Source organism: Stegodyphus dumicola, chromosome 3 (assembly GCF_044657685.1).
Source record: "Stegodyphus dumicola isolate Sdum_Otavi_A_Nest chromosome 3, ASM4465768v1".
Classification (NCBI taxonomy): Eukaryota; Metazoa; Arthropoda; class Arachnida; order Araneae; family Eresidae; genus Stegodyphus; species Stegodyphus dumicola.
Window position 1 is genome coordinate 83178108 of NC_140770.1, and position 19973 is coordinate 83198080.

Below are 19973 nucleotides of genomic sequence, written 5' to 3' on the forward strand. Positions count from 1 at the left end.
GAAAATACAGTAAAGCACAGTTTTACACGCCTTTCAATTTTCCGTTCAGAAAAGATATATATAAATAAGAGAGATGTATAACCGACATTTTATCTTAGGATGACTTGCATACACTGCTTTAAACAGTTTTATCATTGTGCGCATTGCTTTACACAATTTTATCCTACATTTGGTTTCTTAAAATGTTATTCATATTTTAGTCAAATATTTTATTTTTGAAATCGCAAGAATCAAATATCATAAGATTGAAAATTTTTAAATTAAAAAAAAATACAAATACTAAATTTTACGAAAAAATTTGTTTTTAAGCATTCTGAAAGTATATTAAAAAGTATCCAACTTTTCGAAACATTTTGGTATTTCTGACAATCATTTTAAATAAAGTTATCGCCTTCCATTTCATAAAGGCCTACAAACGACTGAGCGGTAAAGACGCTGATCACTGGTAGTTCAGTTCGAGGTTCGAATCCCACGAACGGGCTGGTTGCATGGGTGTTTCCGTGGTTTTCCTGATGTGTAACGTGTATACGAGCCAGTTTCCCTTAGAAAGTCCTCCACGAAGGCATCCCTCCCTTTAGGCAGATAGCCCTTGTGTGCTTTGCCATAATTAAATAATCCAATCCAATCCTTAATTAAATATAATCGATTTGTAACTTCTACTAGAACTGACGTTAAGAATTGAAGTGCAAATAAATAATACCGTGTGCAATCTTAATTAATATAAAATTAAAAATATTTGTACAGAAAAATATTTGCATTCAGACAGAAAGTTTTTTGAAATATTTGCAATTACTTTATAAGAAGGATTTATTAATAACCGTAATAATTACTTATTATATTACTGATGATTAGCATTTAATTCTTGACAATTACATTCTAAATTAGAATTTTAAGGATGTAATGAAAATACGCTACGCACAAAAATACATTTTAGGATAAAAAATGAGTCGATTTTTTATGTTTTAAAACTTCTTGAATTCATTTAATAAACATCATATCCTCGTTGTTAATTGAATCCAGAATGTTGGGTGTCGTTTATATAATTGTTCTTTCTTGTCTACAGAATCTGCTGACTTATCCAGCGATTAAGTAGCTGCAGATAATTTCTACGTAAACATTGAACTTCGATTATTTCAGTCTTTAGAGGGTTGTATGTTTATATCATAATTTGACTTTTATAAAAATAATTATTCTAAATCTTACATTTCTATAAAAATATACTGTGCTTTAAAAATATGGATGATAGTACCAGCCGCTCTTTCAGCCACTTCAAAAGCATCAGTTTGTTTAGAAATAAATTGTGCAGTTAATGTCATAAAATTTAAAATAAACATCAAACGAAAATTCTCAGTTTTAGACAATTCGATTTAAACAAGGTAAAGTAGCAGACGATAAAACGCCGAAGATAAAAATTTACTCTTATTAAAAAAAAAAAAAAAAAAGATAGAGAGAAATTCAAAAAAATATTAAAAAATTTATTTAAAAAAATAGCTTTTCATATAGTATTAATAAATATTTATTACGCATCACTGAGGGAAAAATGTCATATAATTAATTCTCCGTAAAATTTTACTTGAAATTTAAGGATAAAAATAACTGTGGCAATACAGTGTAACAAAAATCCATAGACCACATTTGGCATTATTATCGCTCAAAAAAAAAAGATGCCAAATTTCAAAACGCGAAAATATGTAAATTCGTGTATATCTTAGAAAATTTTGAATAAAAAAGTCTAATTTTTTGCAGATATGCTTAAAAATATACCTACTTTAAGATGATGGTAAAAATTTTATAGGTTATAATTCAAAATTTTTTCCGAAAAATTTATAAAAATTATTTTAAAATAGAAATTTAAAAAATAAAACACAAAAAATGGGTAAATTTTATTTGGAATGAACCTAAATTTCGAAATGTGAGAGAAAAAATCAAAAAAGTTTAATAAAAAAAGAGATATAAATAAATATTTGCCAAATTCAATTAACATTGAGGAGCTAAAATTTTGAAAGCTAATATTTTAAAAACTACTCGTACGATTTTTACAAAACTTGGTATTCTGGCATAATTTGAGTCGTAGAATTGAAATATGTAAAAAAATTGGTATGTTATTTCTGAAAAAGTCCGATTTTGTGCCAAAATACCTATGCTAGAATAGTGCTATATATAAATCTAATATATATCCTAAGTCGCGCTTTCAAGACACGAAGAACGCAGTTTGAATTTCGCGAATCGCCCCAGTAGAATGGGGGATATAGCACTGTCCCATTTTTTTCTTTTTTTTTGAGCAGTGTACATACATATTTACCTGTCATAAATGCAGGGTAAAATTTATGAATGTAATCAAATAAAAAACACAGAAGGGTAAAATTTACTATATGTATGTAAACAATGCAGTACATGAAATAATGACAAAAGAAGCATAAATTAATATATGCCACCTATGTATGGAAAAAAGGTAATACTTCACTATGTAGTGTGTAACAGAAATATTCAAAGTGAAACTATATCCTCCATTCCATCATGAAACATGAAATTATTAAAGAAATTATCATTGAAATAGAAATTTTTTGATATGCATTATATTAATTCATGGGTGTAGCATAGAGAGTAAGTTTAGTCAAAACATGCAAGATGTTTAGTCTATTTCTCAAATATTTTTTTAGACATGGTAAGCAAATGTATTAATTATTTTAAATATCCTATACTATGTCATTTTAAAATGGCAATCGTATCTAGGTGCATAAATACAGGTAAGATATTGGTGTGTATCATTTAAATATATGCATTGAGGGGAAAACATTTAAGCATGTTTTAAAAGCTTTATTATTAAAAATTATCTATTATTTAAAAGTTTTATTCTGAGGTATAATTATTATAAAATATTTTAAATTCATTTCTAATTTAATGTGTGTATATGTGTGTGTAGATAACAGTTGGTATTCCCCTTGTGAATTCTATATCGTCATTTTTTTCATTTTAATTTATCCATATTTGCAGATATTGAGGAATAATTTTGGTCAATCTCAAGAATTGAAACTTCTTGCTGGATCTGCTGCAGGTAATTTATTTTAATGGGAAATATATTTCTAAAATCAAATGTTAGTCATCCCACTTTTTGCTGTGCAATTTTTTAAACAAAATTGTTAAATTTTTTCTTCTTCTTTTTTAATTTCATTTCCCCCCCCATATCTAAAAGTACTAATTTTAAAAATAGGTTAAAGCTAATTATGTTCTCTACTTCTTGCTTTTATGTATGAATTTTTTTAGTATGAAAATGTTTCATGCAAATATTGTGTGATATCACTTCATTAACAGGTGCTGATTTTGCTGTCATATTCTGATGAATCATTTAAATTTCTTGTCTGTTTCCATTTTTTAAAATAAAACTGTCAGCACCATAAGAACAAGTATTTTTCTAATTCACACTATCTGAAGTGAATAGTATTAGTTTCACAGGTTATGATTTTAAAAAAATACATAAAATTAGCTTTTTTAGTAATCATTCAAATATCATGTAAATCGAAGATGAGATAAATAAAGATGGTGTTATATATTTTTTATTTTAGGTGTTACTGCTGTGTTGATGACATATCCTCTAGATGTTGTCCGAGCTCGTCTAGCCTTTCAAGTTACTGGTGAACATGTTTATACTGGCATTGTGCATACATTGTTTTGCATATTTAGGACAGTAAGTGCATTCTGTAATTCTAAAATTTGCTGTAAATCTATTTTATACCTTTTTTTAATCATGTTTACAAGTTTTTTTTTTTTTTTGGTCGAATTTCTTCAGATTTTATTGAAAATTGTATGCTGCTGTAAATATCTCTTTTACTAAATTTTATACAAATTGTTTGTAAACTGAAAAGAAATTTCTCATCTCAAAATTTTATGCCAAAATGAAGTAACATAGTTACATTAATGTGAGCAAGTTTTATGAGAAGTGTGTGATGAATCTGCCAACTTACAAAACAAAAAAATAATTATTTAATAGGACTTTTTTTACAAACAAAAATTCAGAAGTTTAGAAATATAAAACAGATTAAATTTATAATTCATGAATGATTAAAATTCTGTTTTAGTTGAAATAATAATTATGAACATTTTTTTCTTGCATTGTTAAATTTTAAATATTTTTAATAATATTTTGTGTCTGCTATAAATGAAGGTACCGTAATTTCTGGAAGCAAGACATGAAACTGTAACTCAAAAATAAATTAAAGGTAAGAAATGTTGAAAATATTTTTACGTTCACGAATATACTTATATTTACCCACTAAAGAAGTCCATATTTGTTATGCTCGCACTATATTATAAAAAATGTCGCAACAATGAGATATTAAATTTGGATGACAAAAGAAAATTTGAAATTTTACTTACAGAGGAATTACAGCAAACTGTACATAAAAGGAAGCCATCAAAATCTGATTCTTCAATATCTGAATTAAAAAGATTTAGTAAATACTGATCCAAGTCCAAATCTTCCAATTGTCACATTCATCCTCTTGGTTTACAGTCTCTTTATCAGAGGATATAATTTCAGCTTCTTTGAATGCTGCTATTATTGGCGATGTTTTCAATGATTTCCATGCACTTCCTATCAGGGCTGTGGAGTCAGAGCTGGAGTCCCTAAAAACAGGTTACTCCAATTTTTGTTGAACAGTATTAATTTGAAATGAAATTTAAATGAATTGAAAAAAAATAATGACAAGCTGAGTTATTTTTTTTATTTACGGACTATATGCATTAATAAATAGTTATTTTCTATTTTATTGACGTTTTAATAAATAAATATAAGGGAGGAGGATGAATGTGATATTTGCCATTAGTGATTAAATTGATTCATTTAGTTACAAATCTCGCTGGTAAATTTAGGTAAGCAGCACTAGCAGCAAGAACTCCCAAAATTGATGCCATTCTTAGGAAGTGAGCAGGAAAAGGACCAATTATTGATCAAGCAATACGATAAGAAAGTACATATTTGATGATAAAGAGGTTGTTAGAATTAAGAACTTTTTTAGAAGATGTAGATAACCCTAATGTTTCACTAACAGAAAGACTGGAATGATCTTGCAGAATTGGAAACTCTTCTTTCTACATCGTATATAGCCACAAAAAAGCTGAAATCTGAAGAATTGACAGGAGGCTAGAATGGAAGAATGTGTTGTTTTTTCTTTCTGAAATGGAGGGTTTATTGCCGAAGGAATCATTTCTTCAATGAAGAAAAGAGAAACTAGTTTGCTAGACAATGAGATCTTGCTGGTTTCAGTATATGTAGATCCGAAACACCGAATTTGCTTGGATGAGGAGCAACTTACAAAGGCAACTTAAAAAGCCATATATGAACTTTCATTAAGAATGAAATTATTCTCAGAGTAATTGGAGAATTCGAATCAGGACAGTCAAACTGCAGACATTGCAATTGAGTCTCTATCATCTCTTCCAAAGATGAATTAGATTTTGAGAAATATTTTTGGATAATATTGAAAAGGCTAAGGCAAAGCAAATGAACATAAAGAACCAGGAGCATTTAGATATAAAAATGAAAAAATACAAACAAGATTTCTACATGGCCTTTGAAAAAATAGAGAAATATGATTGTGCTTGCAAAACACCTCTTTTAAAAGTTATAAAAAAATCTATCCTGAAAAGTTAAAAGAAGTAGCCCTAACAGTAACAGCTCTTCCTCCTACTCAAGTTAGTGTGGAGAGACTCTTTTCAGCTCTGAAGTTTATCAAATCGGATCTATGGCCCTCCTTCAAAGAAGGTCTTGTCAACAAAGAAGCTATACTGTTTCGTAGGCATAACTAATGTCAGTTTTACAATTTCATAATAAATTCTAATTAAAATAAATAATTTGCTATGCCATCAATTTCTTTTTCTGTAGCATCTATTACTTCTTTTATATTAAAAAAATAAGCTGTAACCCATGTGTATATGTTAACACACATATATATATACATATATATATATACATATATATATATATACATATGTATATATATATACATATATACATATGTATATATATATACATATATGTATATATATATACACACATATATATATATATATATGTATATGAGGGAGTTGGAATCAGAGTCGGAGTCTTTAAAATTCTAGTATGCACAAAACTATTTTTTCTTTTCATAAATCTGCTACACCAGCAAGGCCCTCTTTTGAAATCATTTATGTTAATTTGTTTTGCTATAAATTTTGCTTGTAAGCGAATTTTTACAGTCGAGATTGCCATTCCCTTTCCTCCTCGTTCTTTTATCCAGTTTGCAAGGTCATCCTCTAGATTCGGCCACCTTACAGTACCACTTCTTTTGGCTCTTTTCTGTTGTGGCATTTTTTTAAAATTCTTCTTCAGTTCTTCACCGTCGAATGCATCTCTTGTCCGCTGCAGCTCTATTTCCAATTTGTTCAGCACCTGAAATTACATTTAGCTTAAAACCAGCAGTATAGCTTCTGTGCCATTTAGGTGCCATTTTAAAAAATTTTCCCCTCTCTTCTTACTTAAAAACTACTCAACAAGTACTTGTACACCAACTGATGGGATCTGTATCTGGCAGAATTCCAAGAAAACTCGATTCATGCTGAAGGGGAAATATGTCAGAATTCGTTATTGCAATGCAGGTGGTGTCCGCCTTGGAAAAAATTGGAGCAGATTTACAATGGAAAAGGCAGGGGTGGGGAGAGGATGGGTTCTGGAAGATTCATCGAATGGCAGAGAAGAGAGACTATTCAAACTGATGATAATGCTGATTTGAAAGAGGGAAGAATGTTATTGTTCTGAGATCCCGTTGAGGGTGATTAAGGCACGTAGATCCATTCAAGGGAAAGAATGTAAACAAAATAAAATTTGCAAAAAGCAACTGAGTGGTCTTTTTGTGTGGGAACAGCACATTCTAGGTACAATGACAAGGTCATCCAAATTATGACAACAAGGTTTTTCAAACTATGCACAATGACATCGTAGGAAATATTTTTTAATTGCACTTAAGCGCCACATAGGTAGAAACGCGACACCCGCTGAAAATTTAAGTTTTAGACACGTAAATGCCGCGGTGTTTCTTCCAGAAATTACGGTAAACAAATTCTGTACTTATGATCTGTAGTTTTATGTAGTTAAAAAATATCAATATATATAGCATAACCTTTTCGCGACGGTGCACCTTTTTTTAAGACGCTCGTGCGGGACGGAAGGGAATCGAAGGCAGTCACCGTACAGGACGGAGGTTTTGCATTGATAAGCCTAATTTTATATAAAAAAAAAAAAAAAAATCAAAGAAAAAAGTTTCGCTTCTAGCATCATAATTTTTGGTATCATTTTAGATTATTACTTGAGCTCTTATATATGTTAAAATTAGCACTTAATAACTTTTTTTTTTCTTTATTTTACACGAAAATGTACTTAAATAATTGCTTATCTTGTAAAATAAATTTTGGAAGCGCTATTCAAATTATTCCAAAGTTTTAATTGATAAAATCCATCAATAAAGTTTAAAATTAATAAAACAACACAATAAAGACTATTTACTGTAAGAAGTAACAATATTTAAAATGAAGACGAATGTGGTAAATCTTGAAGCACAGAGAAGTATCACTTTCTAACTCTTAGAAAAAGTATCACTTTACTCTTTAGAAAATGAATCATTATTCTCATTTGCATTAGTAAATGGTTCACTAACCATACAAAGAGATTCTTCCTCTGATAAATAGGGCCTTCCTGCCATAATGGACAGTAGGTGAGACTTTCCTAAATAAAAAGAGAAGAAACGGAAATATATTTGAAGGCAATGCAAAACGTAAAAGAACTCCGCACAGTAACCCTAAAAGACCGTGCATAGTAGAGGAAAAAAATAGAATAAAAAAAGGAATTGGATATAAATCAGACACGAGAATGTTTTCATTAGCACACAGCGATTTAAAGAGCCCACCTCTATTTACGCTTTGCCTCCCCCCACCCTCGCAACAGCTGATGAGTAAAATAGCAAAGTCAAGCAGAATATATCAAACTCAAGGTCAGGAACCTAAAACTGAGTTCATTTGAAAAGTAATGGACATAGGATGCCATCTAGAGGCCTTCAGAAAAATGTTCCACCTTAAAATGCGTATACGCATCACCCGTCCTCTGAATGCAATCTCCAGTGATGCATGGATGGGATGCCCGGCTGTAAGAGACATTCTTAGGGAATGCGTATATGGGACGCCCGTCCTGAAAGGGATAATAACTAAAATCTGCAAATAAGATCTTCAAAACTTAAATCTACCGCAATTATTGCCAAGATTGTTATACAATAATTAATCAAATTATTATAACTAAACAATTTTAAAATGTTTAAATAAAAATATACTTTAATTTAATATAATATATATACAAACAAAAATGTACTATATATGTAATGAAAAGGAGAAAGACACAATGTTGATGATTTAGAATGAAGATCCATATTGAAGAGAAAACCTGGCTATCTTGAAGTTCTACCAAAGGATCTAAAAGGTACCACTAAATGAGGTTTTCAAAATTATGTTTAGCAGTGCTCTTATTCAGCTTGTTTTCTTTGAGCAAACTAATATGCTCTCTTTGAGTGATATTTAAAAAAAAAAAAAAAAAAAAAAAAACTGCATCATGAGGGAAAAAATATTACTGATTAAAGCTAGGCCTAATAAAAGGAATCCGCTGATGTGTACTGTTGAGCAGTTTGCTTATATTCAGCTTATTTTCAGCCTATCAGCGGCTGAGCAGTAAAGTTGCTGAACACCGGTAGCTCGGTCCGAGGTCCGAATTCCATGAATAAGCTGGCTGCGTGGGCATTTTCGGGGTTTTCCCCCATCAACATATATACGAGCCAGTTTCCCTTAGAAAGTCCTCCACGAAAACATTCCTTCCCTTAGGCAGATAGCTCTCGAGGATTTGCCGTATTCAAATAAACCAAACCAAACCAAAACAACTTAGTTCCATAAAAAATATGTGTTATTATGTGTGTTATAAAAAATGTGTGTTTTATTTATTATTTTTTTATCTTTTACATGAATGGAAAAGTAAAAAAATAAGTTAACAAAAGCTCAATGAAGGCCGAAGGAGGAAATCTGCTTTAATTGTTTGTCTTGTGTGAAATACATATAAAAAACATCAGATGGATGCACCATAGCTATTGAAGGCTTTTAAATTTGTCATTTTATATATATATATGTATATATATTTATTATAATAATTTTTGCTCGGTTTTTTATATTGTTTATTTAAACTTTTTTTTTTTTTTTTAATTTACAAGACCATTGAACTTTCAATTTTAAATTCAACTAAATTTAAGAAATATTCTTAAATTGTAAATGCCATTGTCTGGAATTAGAAATTAATTAATTAAATCATTTTTAAGGAACAATCAGATTTCACCCATGCAACAATTAAAAAGCATTTATTACTATTTTTGTTTGAAAGCATTTAAGACTTACATTTCTTCCTCTTAAAATCATATATTTTTAAGGATTTATCAGATTAACATGCAATTTTTTTTTTTTTTCATCATAGGCAAAAAATCAATTTTAAATGTTATCAGTCTGTTTTATCTCATGTTTTTTCTCAATACTTGCAAAAAATATTACTAAAACAGTAGTAACTGACAAGTTCTGCTTTAATTATTTATGTATTTTATTCTAATTACATCCACTCTTTACAAATCATCTGCAACTCTCTTTCAGGAAGGAGGAATGAGAGCTTTGTACAAAGGATTATCTCCAACTGTTCTGGGTATGATTCCTTACGCAGGTTAGTTGAGTACAGAATTTTTACTGTATTTAAAGTATTAATATTTTATTTATATTTCCAAACATAAAAAATGCTTGTAAATGGAATCCTATTAAGAAAGCCTTAAAATGTTAGAAAATTAGGATAATTTTTATCGGAAAGATTCATGAAAAAGAAAAGCTTATTAAAACAAAGTATAATAGTTAATGAATTAAACTATCAGTTGTATAAGAAAAACAACTTATCTTTAAAATTTTCATATTAATGTGTAATGATTGTCAGTTTCATATTAACATATAATGATTGTCAGTTGTCAGTGTCTACTTCAGTTTTGGCAAAATTAACTCACTGTGGAAAAACCCTTCTTTTAACTTGCACCAAATTTTCTGGTTCTGGTGTTTGGCAGATGTTTGCAGATTGTAATACAAGTTAGCAAATTTGTAGTCATTATTTAATTAGCCAACTGTTGTAATGAAAGTAATACCCTCCAGGCTGTAATGGCTATTCTACTTGAAAACTGCACGTCTTGTAAAACTTTAAATTTTCTGCAAGTTGGAAAAGTTTGTATCATAGCATATATTAAATGTAAAAAAAATTATCAGGTGTTCAATTCAGTTGATATCTTAAAAGAATTTTCAACTTCAAAGGAAAAAAAAAACTTTTAAAATGATGTTTGTATATATATATATATATATATATATATGCGGGTATATCTTTGCCTTTCCTTGGTATCTGGGAGCACACTTCATAAAATGGCTGAAACTTAAAGTATAGGGGAAACACATACACTAATCCAAATGACATTTTAACTTGAACATTTAATGAAGGTTATCAATGATTTTTACACGCTGAAAAAGGATGAGAGGAGCGGGAATATTTACAGAAAATTTATCATAATAAGGGGAAAATGTTCTTTCATCTTGATATCATTTTAAAACTTCTTTATATGTCTTATGTTGTCATGGCGACCTCGTCAAGTACCCCCCCCCCTTTCACAAAAGCAGTGTGCAACACCATATGTCAGTCTGAATGATTATATTCCACATATAGGTCTTTAAAACTTGTTTAAGTAGTAGCTTTTTTTAAATATTGTCTTACGACGACGAAATTATCAAATGATGCTGAACATAATTTTTTTTTAATTGTACGGATTGTTTTATTTTGCTAGTTAATAAGCAATGTAAATTATTCTGTTTCTTCATATGGAATTTTGATTCTGATGTAATTTTCTTAGGAAATATTAATTGATATGAGACTGTAATTAAAATCATCAAATTTTGGGCTAGTTTAGGAAAAATTGTACTTTTCTGAAATTGAACTATAATCAGTGCTAATTTTGTTTGCTTTTCAAAATACCTTTCATGTTATTTTCTTGTTATTTTTATAATATTAATTTTTTGCTCCCTTTAGGTTTATCATTTTATTCATTTGAAAGATTGAAGCTCTGGTGTCTCGAATACTTACCATCTGTATGTGGGAAATCTCGTTCTAGTAGCAGTGGTGGAATAGTTCTAAATGTGCCTGCACTTCTTCTTTGTGGTGGCATTGCTGGAGGTGTGGCACAGACTGTGTCGTAAGTGTAGATTTGATTAGGATATTTTATGCTTCTTTAAAATGTTGCTTAGCATTTTCTTGTCTCCTAAGGCTTAATTTAGTATATTATAATATACATTATCTGGGAATTAAATTATGAGACTGATTTAATTATACGAACCATTCAGACTTGAAGAGAAAAATTAAAATTTCCTACAATTGATTGTTGCTGAAGATGAAACAGGATGTATTATGATTTCACAACTAAAATCCAAAGTTTCTAATGAAAATAAGCATTATCACCACCAAAGAGTTAAAATAATGATCTTCAGAAGTCAAAAGGGGAGATAACGTTAATATGTTTCTATAACTACAAGAGAATTATTCATTGTGACTTTGTGTCTGAGAGATAAACTGTTAGTGTTACTTAAATATTTTAAGGAATTTATGTAAAATGGTACTTCAAATCTGAGCCATGTATGTAGTTTGTAGCAGGTTGTTTTTTGTGTCTTCTTGATAATGCATCAACTCCCTAAACAGTTACTGTATGGAATTTTTGATTCAAAACCTAGCTATTGTATTGGTCATTTCATTCATTCTACTTTGCAGAATTCCTCTTTCTCTCCAGAATTCTTTGTTTTCCTAACCAAATCTGAATATATTGGGTTAAAATAGATAAAATTAACCATGCATATTATTCAGTGTTTGTTTTACAGACAATTTATATTTAAGGAAGAAAAGCTAGATTCTTGTTCAGGTATCATAACCTGACTGCAGTGTAGGGCAAGGGTGAGTCAAAATAAAAGTACATTAACACCATTTGTTGAGTAAATATAGATCCAAAAAATCAAATTTTGAGAAAGGCTCTTAAAAATTTGGGAGAAAAAAAGGGATGGAATTTAACTAAATTTGATATATTTTATTGAATTTGGGTAGTTAATTTATCAATTGAAAATATAATTTGGATTATTTTAGCAAAGCTAAATGACCATTTAAGGGCCAACAGTGATTAGTTATGAAAGATTTATTTCTTTTTTCTTGGTGCAAAATTTGTTCATAAAATGTGAAATTTGAGTATCTTTTAATGTGACTGATATCTTTGTTAAATTATATTCACAAGGATTGTAATAAATTTTTTAAAAGTTAAAATCTGAGTCTTTTTAAGGGCTTTAAAATTGGTCGCCCCCCCCCCATTTTTTTTTTCCTTCTGAAAAGAGAGATGCCTTCAAAACTGATAAAATTTGAATGAAAAATATATGTGAGTTCGTCTTCAAAATTAATAAAATTTGAATGAAAAATCTTTGTGAATTAAAGTTTGCTTTTTTCCTAATTTTTAAATTTCGTGTTGACATATTTCTCTTCTAGCAAATTTTATTTTTAGGGAAGAGGAGAAGAATTGCATTCAAATGAGAATATTTTGATCTCTTTAATAAGAGAACATACTTTTACACTAAATAAAGTAAAAATTGTGAGATCTTTAAGCAATTTTATTAGGAATGGAAAGAGTGGCCTTTGTCAACATCAGCAACTTTTCAAATAATTGAATTATATGTATTCTTTTAAATTGTTTGAAAGCTGTTGTCTCCTTTTTTTTTGAATATGTTAGTGGTTTTAGAAAATACAAAATTGCAAACACATATTTATATATGTTTGTTGCAGCTAATTGCAACGAAAAAGGGAGATGCACAACTAGATATTATAGCAGGCCCATGCACAAAATTTCGACATTATACGGCTACTTGTTTTTGGGTTATGCGAAATATATATATGCATACATATGTGTGTACAAACATTAAAAAGAAAAAGTCTTCTAAATCTATTTTGATAAAGAGTCCTCTAGTCTGACCATACATACAGATGTCACGCAAAAACGTCGTTCAAATGTATATGATCATTGAAATAATGATACCAAAAATGTTTCACTATTACAATACTTTACTGTGTACAAAAAAGTAAAAATGAGCAAATTTTAAGAGCTGTCTAGAATTGCTGACAATAATCATGAGAAGCTATAGTTTCACCTGATTTTAGTCATTTAAAATGAACTGTGCCAGTTTAATCCCACAGTAAGCCCAATTTAGATGTGGGTATAGTAGAAAACATTTTGGGAGCGTTTTACATTGTTAAATGGAGCACATATTTTATTCCATGGCTGATGCTGTATATAAGCTCGGATAAAGAGAAATTTCCTTATCTAATCAATAAGAATGTTTAGTTCATACTTTATTGGTGTTTATATTCAACAAGTGATTTTGAATTGTTTTAGGAGGGTTGGAACTTTAATAGTGGCAACTATTTATTTACAAGGAATACGAAAGTCATTCATGTCACCATGTTTTACAGTCCTTCAATATAGTCGCCAGCATTGTGTACAACCCGTTTCCAACGATGTGGAAGTCACAGAATACCTGTAGCAGCGCCTGTTTTGTTGATAGTTTGAACGGACCGGTCTACTGCTGCAAGAATCTCAGAAACAGTTTGGAAGCGAGTGCCACGAAGTGGTTCCTTCATCTTAGGAATTAAGTCACAGTCACAAGGGCTTAGATCTGGGGAGTATGGTGGATGGTAAAGCACTTCCCAGCCCCATCGCTTGAACAAATCCACAGCTTGTGCTGCATGCAAGCGAGCATTGTCGTGCAAAATGAGAGGAGCGTTCTGCAGAAAGTGTCACCGTTTTTTTCTCAAAGCTGGTCGGAGATTGTGCTCCAAAAATGAGCAGTAATACTGTGCAGTGACGGTCTGCTGTGGGGGAACGGTATGCGTTAGGATGACACCATCACAGTCGTACACAAGAATCACCATAACTTTCACATTGCTGGGGTTCTGACGAAATTTCGAACGTCGTGGTGACCCGTGATGACACCATTCGTTTGATTGGCGTTTCAGTTCTGGCTGGTACGATCGGGCCCAAGTCTCATCCAGCATAATGATACGGCGTAAAAAAGCATCTCCTTCGTGCTCATAGCACTCCAGGTGGGTTCAGGCAGCATCGTATTGTAGCCATTTCTTCATTTCCGTCAATTGAAGTGGAACCCACCATGAAGCAATTTTTCTCATGGAAAGGCGTTCCTTCAGAATGTGCAGCACAGTCGTATGCGCTAATCCTGTTTGTCCGGCCAGCTGACGAATAGTTTGGCAGCGATCACTGTCCATTAGTGTGGCAACAGCTTGCACGTCTGCCTCGCTGACACTCGGACGACCTGGCCGCAGGATGTATGCCACGTTTTGGCGTCCTTCATTGAATGCTTTCACCCATCTTGCTGCGGTTCTGTAAGGCAATGCAGATTCCACGCAAGCCCCTTGATGACACTGTCGTGCTGTACGAACTCTGGCACATTAAATTTTTATCCAGCATCGTTGTTCTTGTTTTGAAAACATCCTGACAACACTTACTTTAGACCGTGGGCTAATACAAGGATCCGTTCTTCGCGTCACTCCGCATGCACATGACGTAGGCAGTATGAGTCTTTTTGCTGAGAGGTAAGGTAGGTATGTAGTTTACCTGTGGTATACGCGATATTCTTTGGTTTTGTTGCGTAGCTTTTTTCAGCTGTGTTGCCACTATTAAAGTTCCAACCCTCGTATATACGTGCCTTTCTATCTCATTAAAATGTCTTTCACCAAATGGATTAATATACATAATCAGACATTTCTAATATAACTAGTCTTCGTTTTTGCTTAAAAAAATCTGCAAATTATTGACTCCACAAAATTAAGTTAATTGTATAGGGGGACTTTAATAATTTATTTTGATTTCAATTGTATGTTTGACAAAATAAATAATTTTATTTGAAACTTCAAATGTATTCATCTATTTATGAATATAAAAATATAACTTCCGAATAAAATTAGAAAAATGAAAATTTTTTAGATATCCTCTGGATGTTGCTCGTAGAAAAATGCAACTGAGCATGATGCGGCCAGAGACTCACAGATTTGGGTATGTACTGAAAATATCCATTTTAAAGTTTCAAATTTAGTTTAATAAATAACTAAATTAAATGATCATTTGACTTTGTTTTCAACTCCTAAAAAGATATTTTACTGTTTAAATATATTATTTATGGCAAAATCACATTTTTATCAGCATAATATTTTAATTACATTAGTGAATAATTATCTAGTAATTATGTTTTTTGTACTTTTTTCTTTTCTCAAGAATCAGAAATTCTTGTGTTAGTATTTGTGTTTCCAGATTACCTTTTAGCAACTTTTAAAAATCAAGAGATTCTGAATTTTTTTAAAAAAGAATTATCTTTTAAAAAGTGTCAATTTTAAATATCTCAAATTTCTATGCTTTTAAGTTAAAATCATTAATTTGTACAGTAGTTTACATGCTGTCATCTATTAGAATAGACAAAAATCATCAGGGAAATGCTGAAGTGCACACACTTATCATGTCGTAAAAAAAAAATGCTATATGTATAAAGGTATATTGATGTGCAGTAGCATTCATCAGATGGTTTTGTTTTAGAGCCTTATTTAATAGCTTTCTTCCACAATAAAATTCAATCCAAAATTAAAATCATAATCAATAAGTGTGCTTTCCCAATGATAGTAGACAGACTCTTGCCGGTAAAGGCTTGATTTGGTATTTTTAAAAATCTTATTCCTAAGGTGACAGTGGTGACTTCCATTCAGTATTTTGATGTTTTGTTAAAGGATTATAACAGAAACATCATAGTTAGCACTAGAAAAGTTTTTATTTTTTTGGCACCTTCCAAGTTATCTTTTACTATTTCAGTTTGTGTTTTTTGGGGAAAGGAGGATTATTTGCCAAAGCTTGAAGCAGAAAGCATGTACAAAATCCTTTTTACTAAAATCTTGAACAAAATTTAGTGAATCTTTTTAAAAATTATATATATATTAAAATTGACACCAGGCTTATTTTACAACACATTCAAAGACACCTAGCAATAATTTTTTATTCTTACTTCTCCAGAAAGAATGTTTACTGTCTGCTCTATATTCCATTAAAATAAATTCCCAAATGAATGATGTAAACCGCAGCATTAACCTTTTAACTGTCATGCCCGAAATAATCTCGGACACAGCACTGGTATTCCAAAATGTCACGCCCGAATATTACTCGGGCTAATTTTTTTTTGAGTGCATCGTATTTTTATACCCGAATATATATCGTGAGAAGTTTATTTCAGCTTCAGTTCAACAGATGGCAGCATCTGACTGAAGGTTTCAAAGAATAGAGGTTAAAGTTCAAAGTGCGCATAATTTTTTTTATATTTTTGACTTTGAGGCAAACATTTCATTTTTGGAATAAAAAAAAATGACAATTTATGCACCCAAATCATCAAAATAACTTGACATTTAAAAGGTTAAGATGTAAACTACAGATTGCGAGCTTCATTTTCAGCATTGAAAACTTATGATTGATCAGGTAATAAATAACTTTTCAAAATGTAACGTAGTTTTAATCTAGCATTTAAAGAAGGAAAAAATAGAAAAAAGAGTTCGCTAATAAAAATTCATACATCAAGGAAACATGTTTTATTCATTAAATTCTAAATATTCATATAAAACTATTAGGTGAATTTATTATAAATTATATGGGTTTTTAAAATATATAAATTAAATACATTATTCAGATGTATATTTACACTCGGTTTGTTAATAAAAAATTAATCATATTTGAAAGATAAAGATTTTATACTTTGCTAATGCATTCTGAGTGTGTGCTAAGAGCACATGGAAGATGAATTAAAGAAGGTTTTATGTTTTGTACATTTGTACTACTTGTCCGAATCTACTAGATTTTTTCTAGTCTTATATAGCCAGTTCCCAAGGCATAATCATATCTACCAGTTTTATTTTGCCAGCATAGGATTTTATTTTTTATGTTAAGTGAAAAAAATATGCCCTCTTTAATATGAGGGGGGGATTCTTATTTTTTTTAATTATTTCATTGTTGGATTTACATGTCACTTTGTCCACATGTTTAATTATAATTGTATACATTAAGTTAATATATAATTGTATTTCACAGGAAAGATCTCATTACCACCCTTGTCTTGACATTCCGTGAAGATGGCATTAAGAAAGGACTTTACAGAGGAATGTCCATAAATTATTTAAGAGCAATTCCAATGACTGCTGTATCATTTTCCACATACGAGCTGATGAAACGGCTTTTAGGACTGGACACTGGAATTGAGTCTTGATGTCATGGCTTCAGTTTGTATGTTGAGTCACTTTTAACTTTATGCGGACTGATTTTGCTGCTCAAGATCTGAATGAATCTGATGAATATTTTTCATACTGGTTTGGAATTTTATTGTGCCCTGATTTTTTTAAATTTGGGCCCAGGATCATTTCTGTTGATCTTTTAGAAGATTCCTTGTTAGAGGGATTTATGTATACAAATGTTGTCATAATTTATTTATTTTTGTCACGGTCATCATGTTTTGTTCATCTTTAAATGGGCATGTAGAAATGAATAAATTAGAAGTTAATTTTTGACTGAAAAAAGAAATTTAACTTCCATGAATTTGTTTTTACTAGTATTAACTTACATTTAATAATTTAATATATATTGATTTAAATTTAGTTATGGAGTGAATTTAAAAATAAAATAAAAAAGATACATAAATTAAATTATTTTAAAATGTCTTGATTTTATGTATTTTATGTAAGTTTAGATTTATATCAATATGTATTAACTTTACCCCATGTATATGAATTCAAAAATTTCCTTCTTATATATACACCAATTTAAAAATAGCAGGAAAAAATTAATTTTGAAGAACTTAATTGAATGAACATTTTGAAAGATCCCAGTATTATTTCAAGTGCATATTGTTTCCCATTGTATTTAATATTTGATATTATTACATAAGGGGTAAAATTTTAATTTCCAGTGATTTTACTGCTTGATTTGGACTTTGAAGAAGTAAAGGTTCATAACTAGATTACAAAAAGAAAATATTTTCTAGAGTGGAAAGTTTCAAATTGCTATTTGGAAGCTGTATGAAATTAGCTTTATAGCAGAATTTGATTAAGAAGTATTACTTTATTGTTCAGAAATTTATGCATAGTTTGATTTTTAATTGGAGCAAAAACTTTATTTAGGTGTATTTTTACTGTAAATATCTGAAATTCATAGTTTTGCATCATTGCTTCCAAATTTAACATGTGCAATTTTATTTGATATATAACTAGCACTTTGAAAGTGTTATGGAATTTTTTGTTTTAGCAAATCTTTTGTTTTTACTATAATTTACTTACTTTTAATTTATTTATGAATTTTAAAATGGTAATGTGTGATTTGTACAATGAATTTTGGTATGTGTTTGTTTGTATGTATGTACAAAAAAAAAGAGCAAATATGTATATACCTGTTTGTATATATTGTTCAAAAAATTATTTATTTCAGCTTATATTTTTTAAAGTCTGTGAATATTAAAAGCCAAGGGAAAAATTAAGATTTCTTTTAAATGGATCTACTTTTCTAATACACGAGCTTAATTTGTTTGTAATAAAATTATTTTTCATAGAAAACTATTTTATTCGGAATTTTTTAAACATCTAAAATAGTGTTATTTAAAATTCTATTGTTTTTGAAATAATATTAATCATCTTTCATAGTTCATAATTTTCTATAACTGTAATTATTATGTATAGGATTTTTGTGAAAATGTATTTAAGACACTCCAGATTTTGAAAATGTGTTTTCAATTTGTAAATTCATTAAGCTTTATAAATATAAAGCTTGAATTTGAAAATAAAAGTTTCTTGTATTTATGAGAGTGTTTTAATTTCATGAAAGTGTACTATTCATCTGTTGGCAAATTTCTTAAGCATTGCTGCAACTCCCAGTTTTTCATTATATCTCCCATTCTGCCAGTAGATCATCAAATCTGCCAGTTTTTGATTTTTAGCCTCTACAAAGGAAAGTGTTTTTCAGTAATTAATGAAATATATTGAATCAATGAAACTTTGATTGTGTGAATTTCACTTTTTCACTCTTAGTCATATTCAGCATAATTCTTATTAAATTTTATTTAATCTGAATTGTTTTAAACTACTGTAGACATTTTTAGAACTTTATATGATGATTGAACCAATATTTAACCATTAAATATTTCTGTTTAATTTTGCTTCATATCAATAAATAATACATTCAGTTTTTTCACACTATAGTATGTATATTAATTATTTTATTTTCACTGTATTTAAAAGTACTTTAATTAGTTGGTTTCCTTCTCTGCTCAGGATTTTCTCTTACAAAATGGATGAAAGTTAGAAAATGAAATTAGCCAAAGTGTATAAATTAAATATTAATATATTTTATGTCAGAACCATATTAAGTAGAATAACTTGAATTGTGTGTTATAAAGCAAGTATAAGTTAGTTTGGATTGGGATTGGTTTGGGTAGTTGTTTATAGCAAAACACGTTAGGGCTAAAGGGAGGGATGCCTTCATAGAGAACTTTCTAAGAAAAACTGAATCATATACATGTTACACATGGGGGAAAAAACCACAAAAACTCCCATGCAGCCAGCTCGTTTGCCATAAATTGAACCCAGGTAGAAACTACCAGTGTTTAGTGATTTTGCAACTTGGCACTGCTAGTCCTAAATTAGTTTTGAAGTCCATTTGAAGTGGTGCCATCATGCAATTCAGAAATCCTGGTTTTCATATTTCAAAACTGGAAGCTGTGGTACTATAAGAAGG

General features: G+C 29.9%; 1 protein-coding gene across 2 annotated transcripts in view; it reads left to right on the forward strand.

The window, feature by feature from the left end:
- The window catches only part of LOC118203195 (mitochondrial coenzyme A transporter SLC25A16-like), a 34709-nt gene extending 15279 nt beyond the window's left edge, over positions 1-19430 (forward strand). For both annotated transcript variants that reach the window (XM_035375463.2, XM_035375462.2), the window contains exons 4-9: positions 2995-3055; positions 3564-3685; positions 9703-9769; positions 11159-11321; positions 15153-15221; positions 17286-19430. In XM_035375463.2, the coding sequence (XP_035231354.1) occupies positions 2995-3055; positions 3564-3685; positions 9703-9769; positions 11159-11321; positions 15153-15221; positions 17286-17460 (657 nt within the window). In that variant the 3' untranslated portion in view covers positions 17461-19430. The remainder of the gene's footprint in view (positions 1-2994; positions 3056-3563; positions 3686-9702; positions 9770-11158; positions 11322-15152; positions 15222-17285) is intronic.
- The last annotated feature ends 543 nt before the right edge of the window (positions 19431-19973 follow it).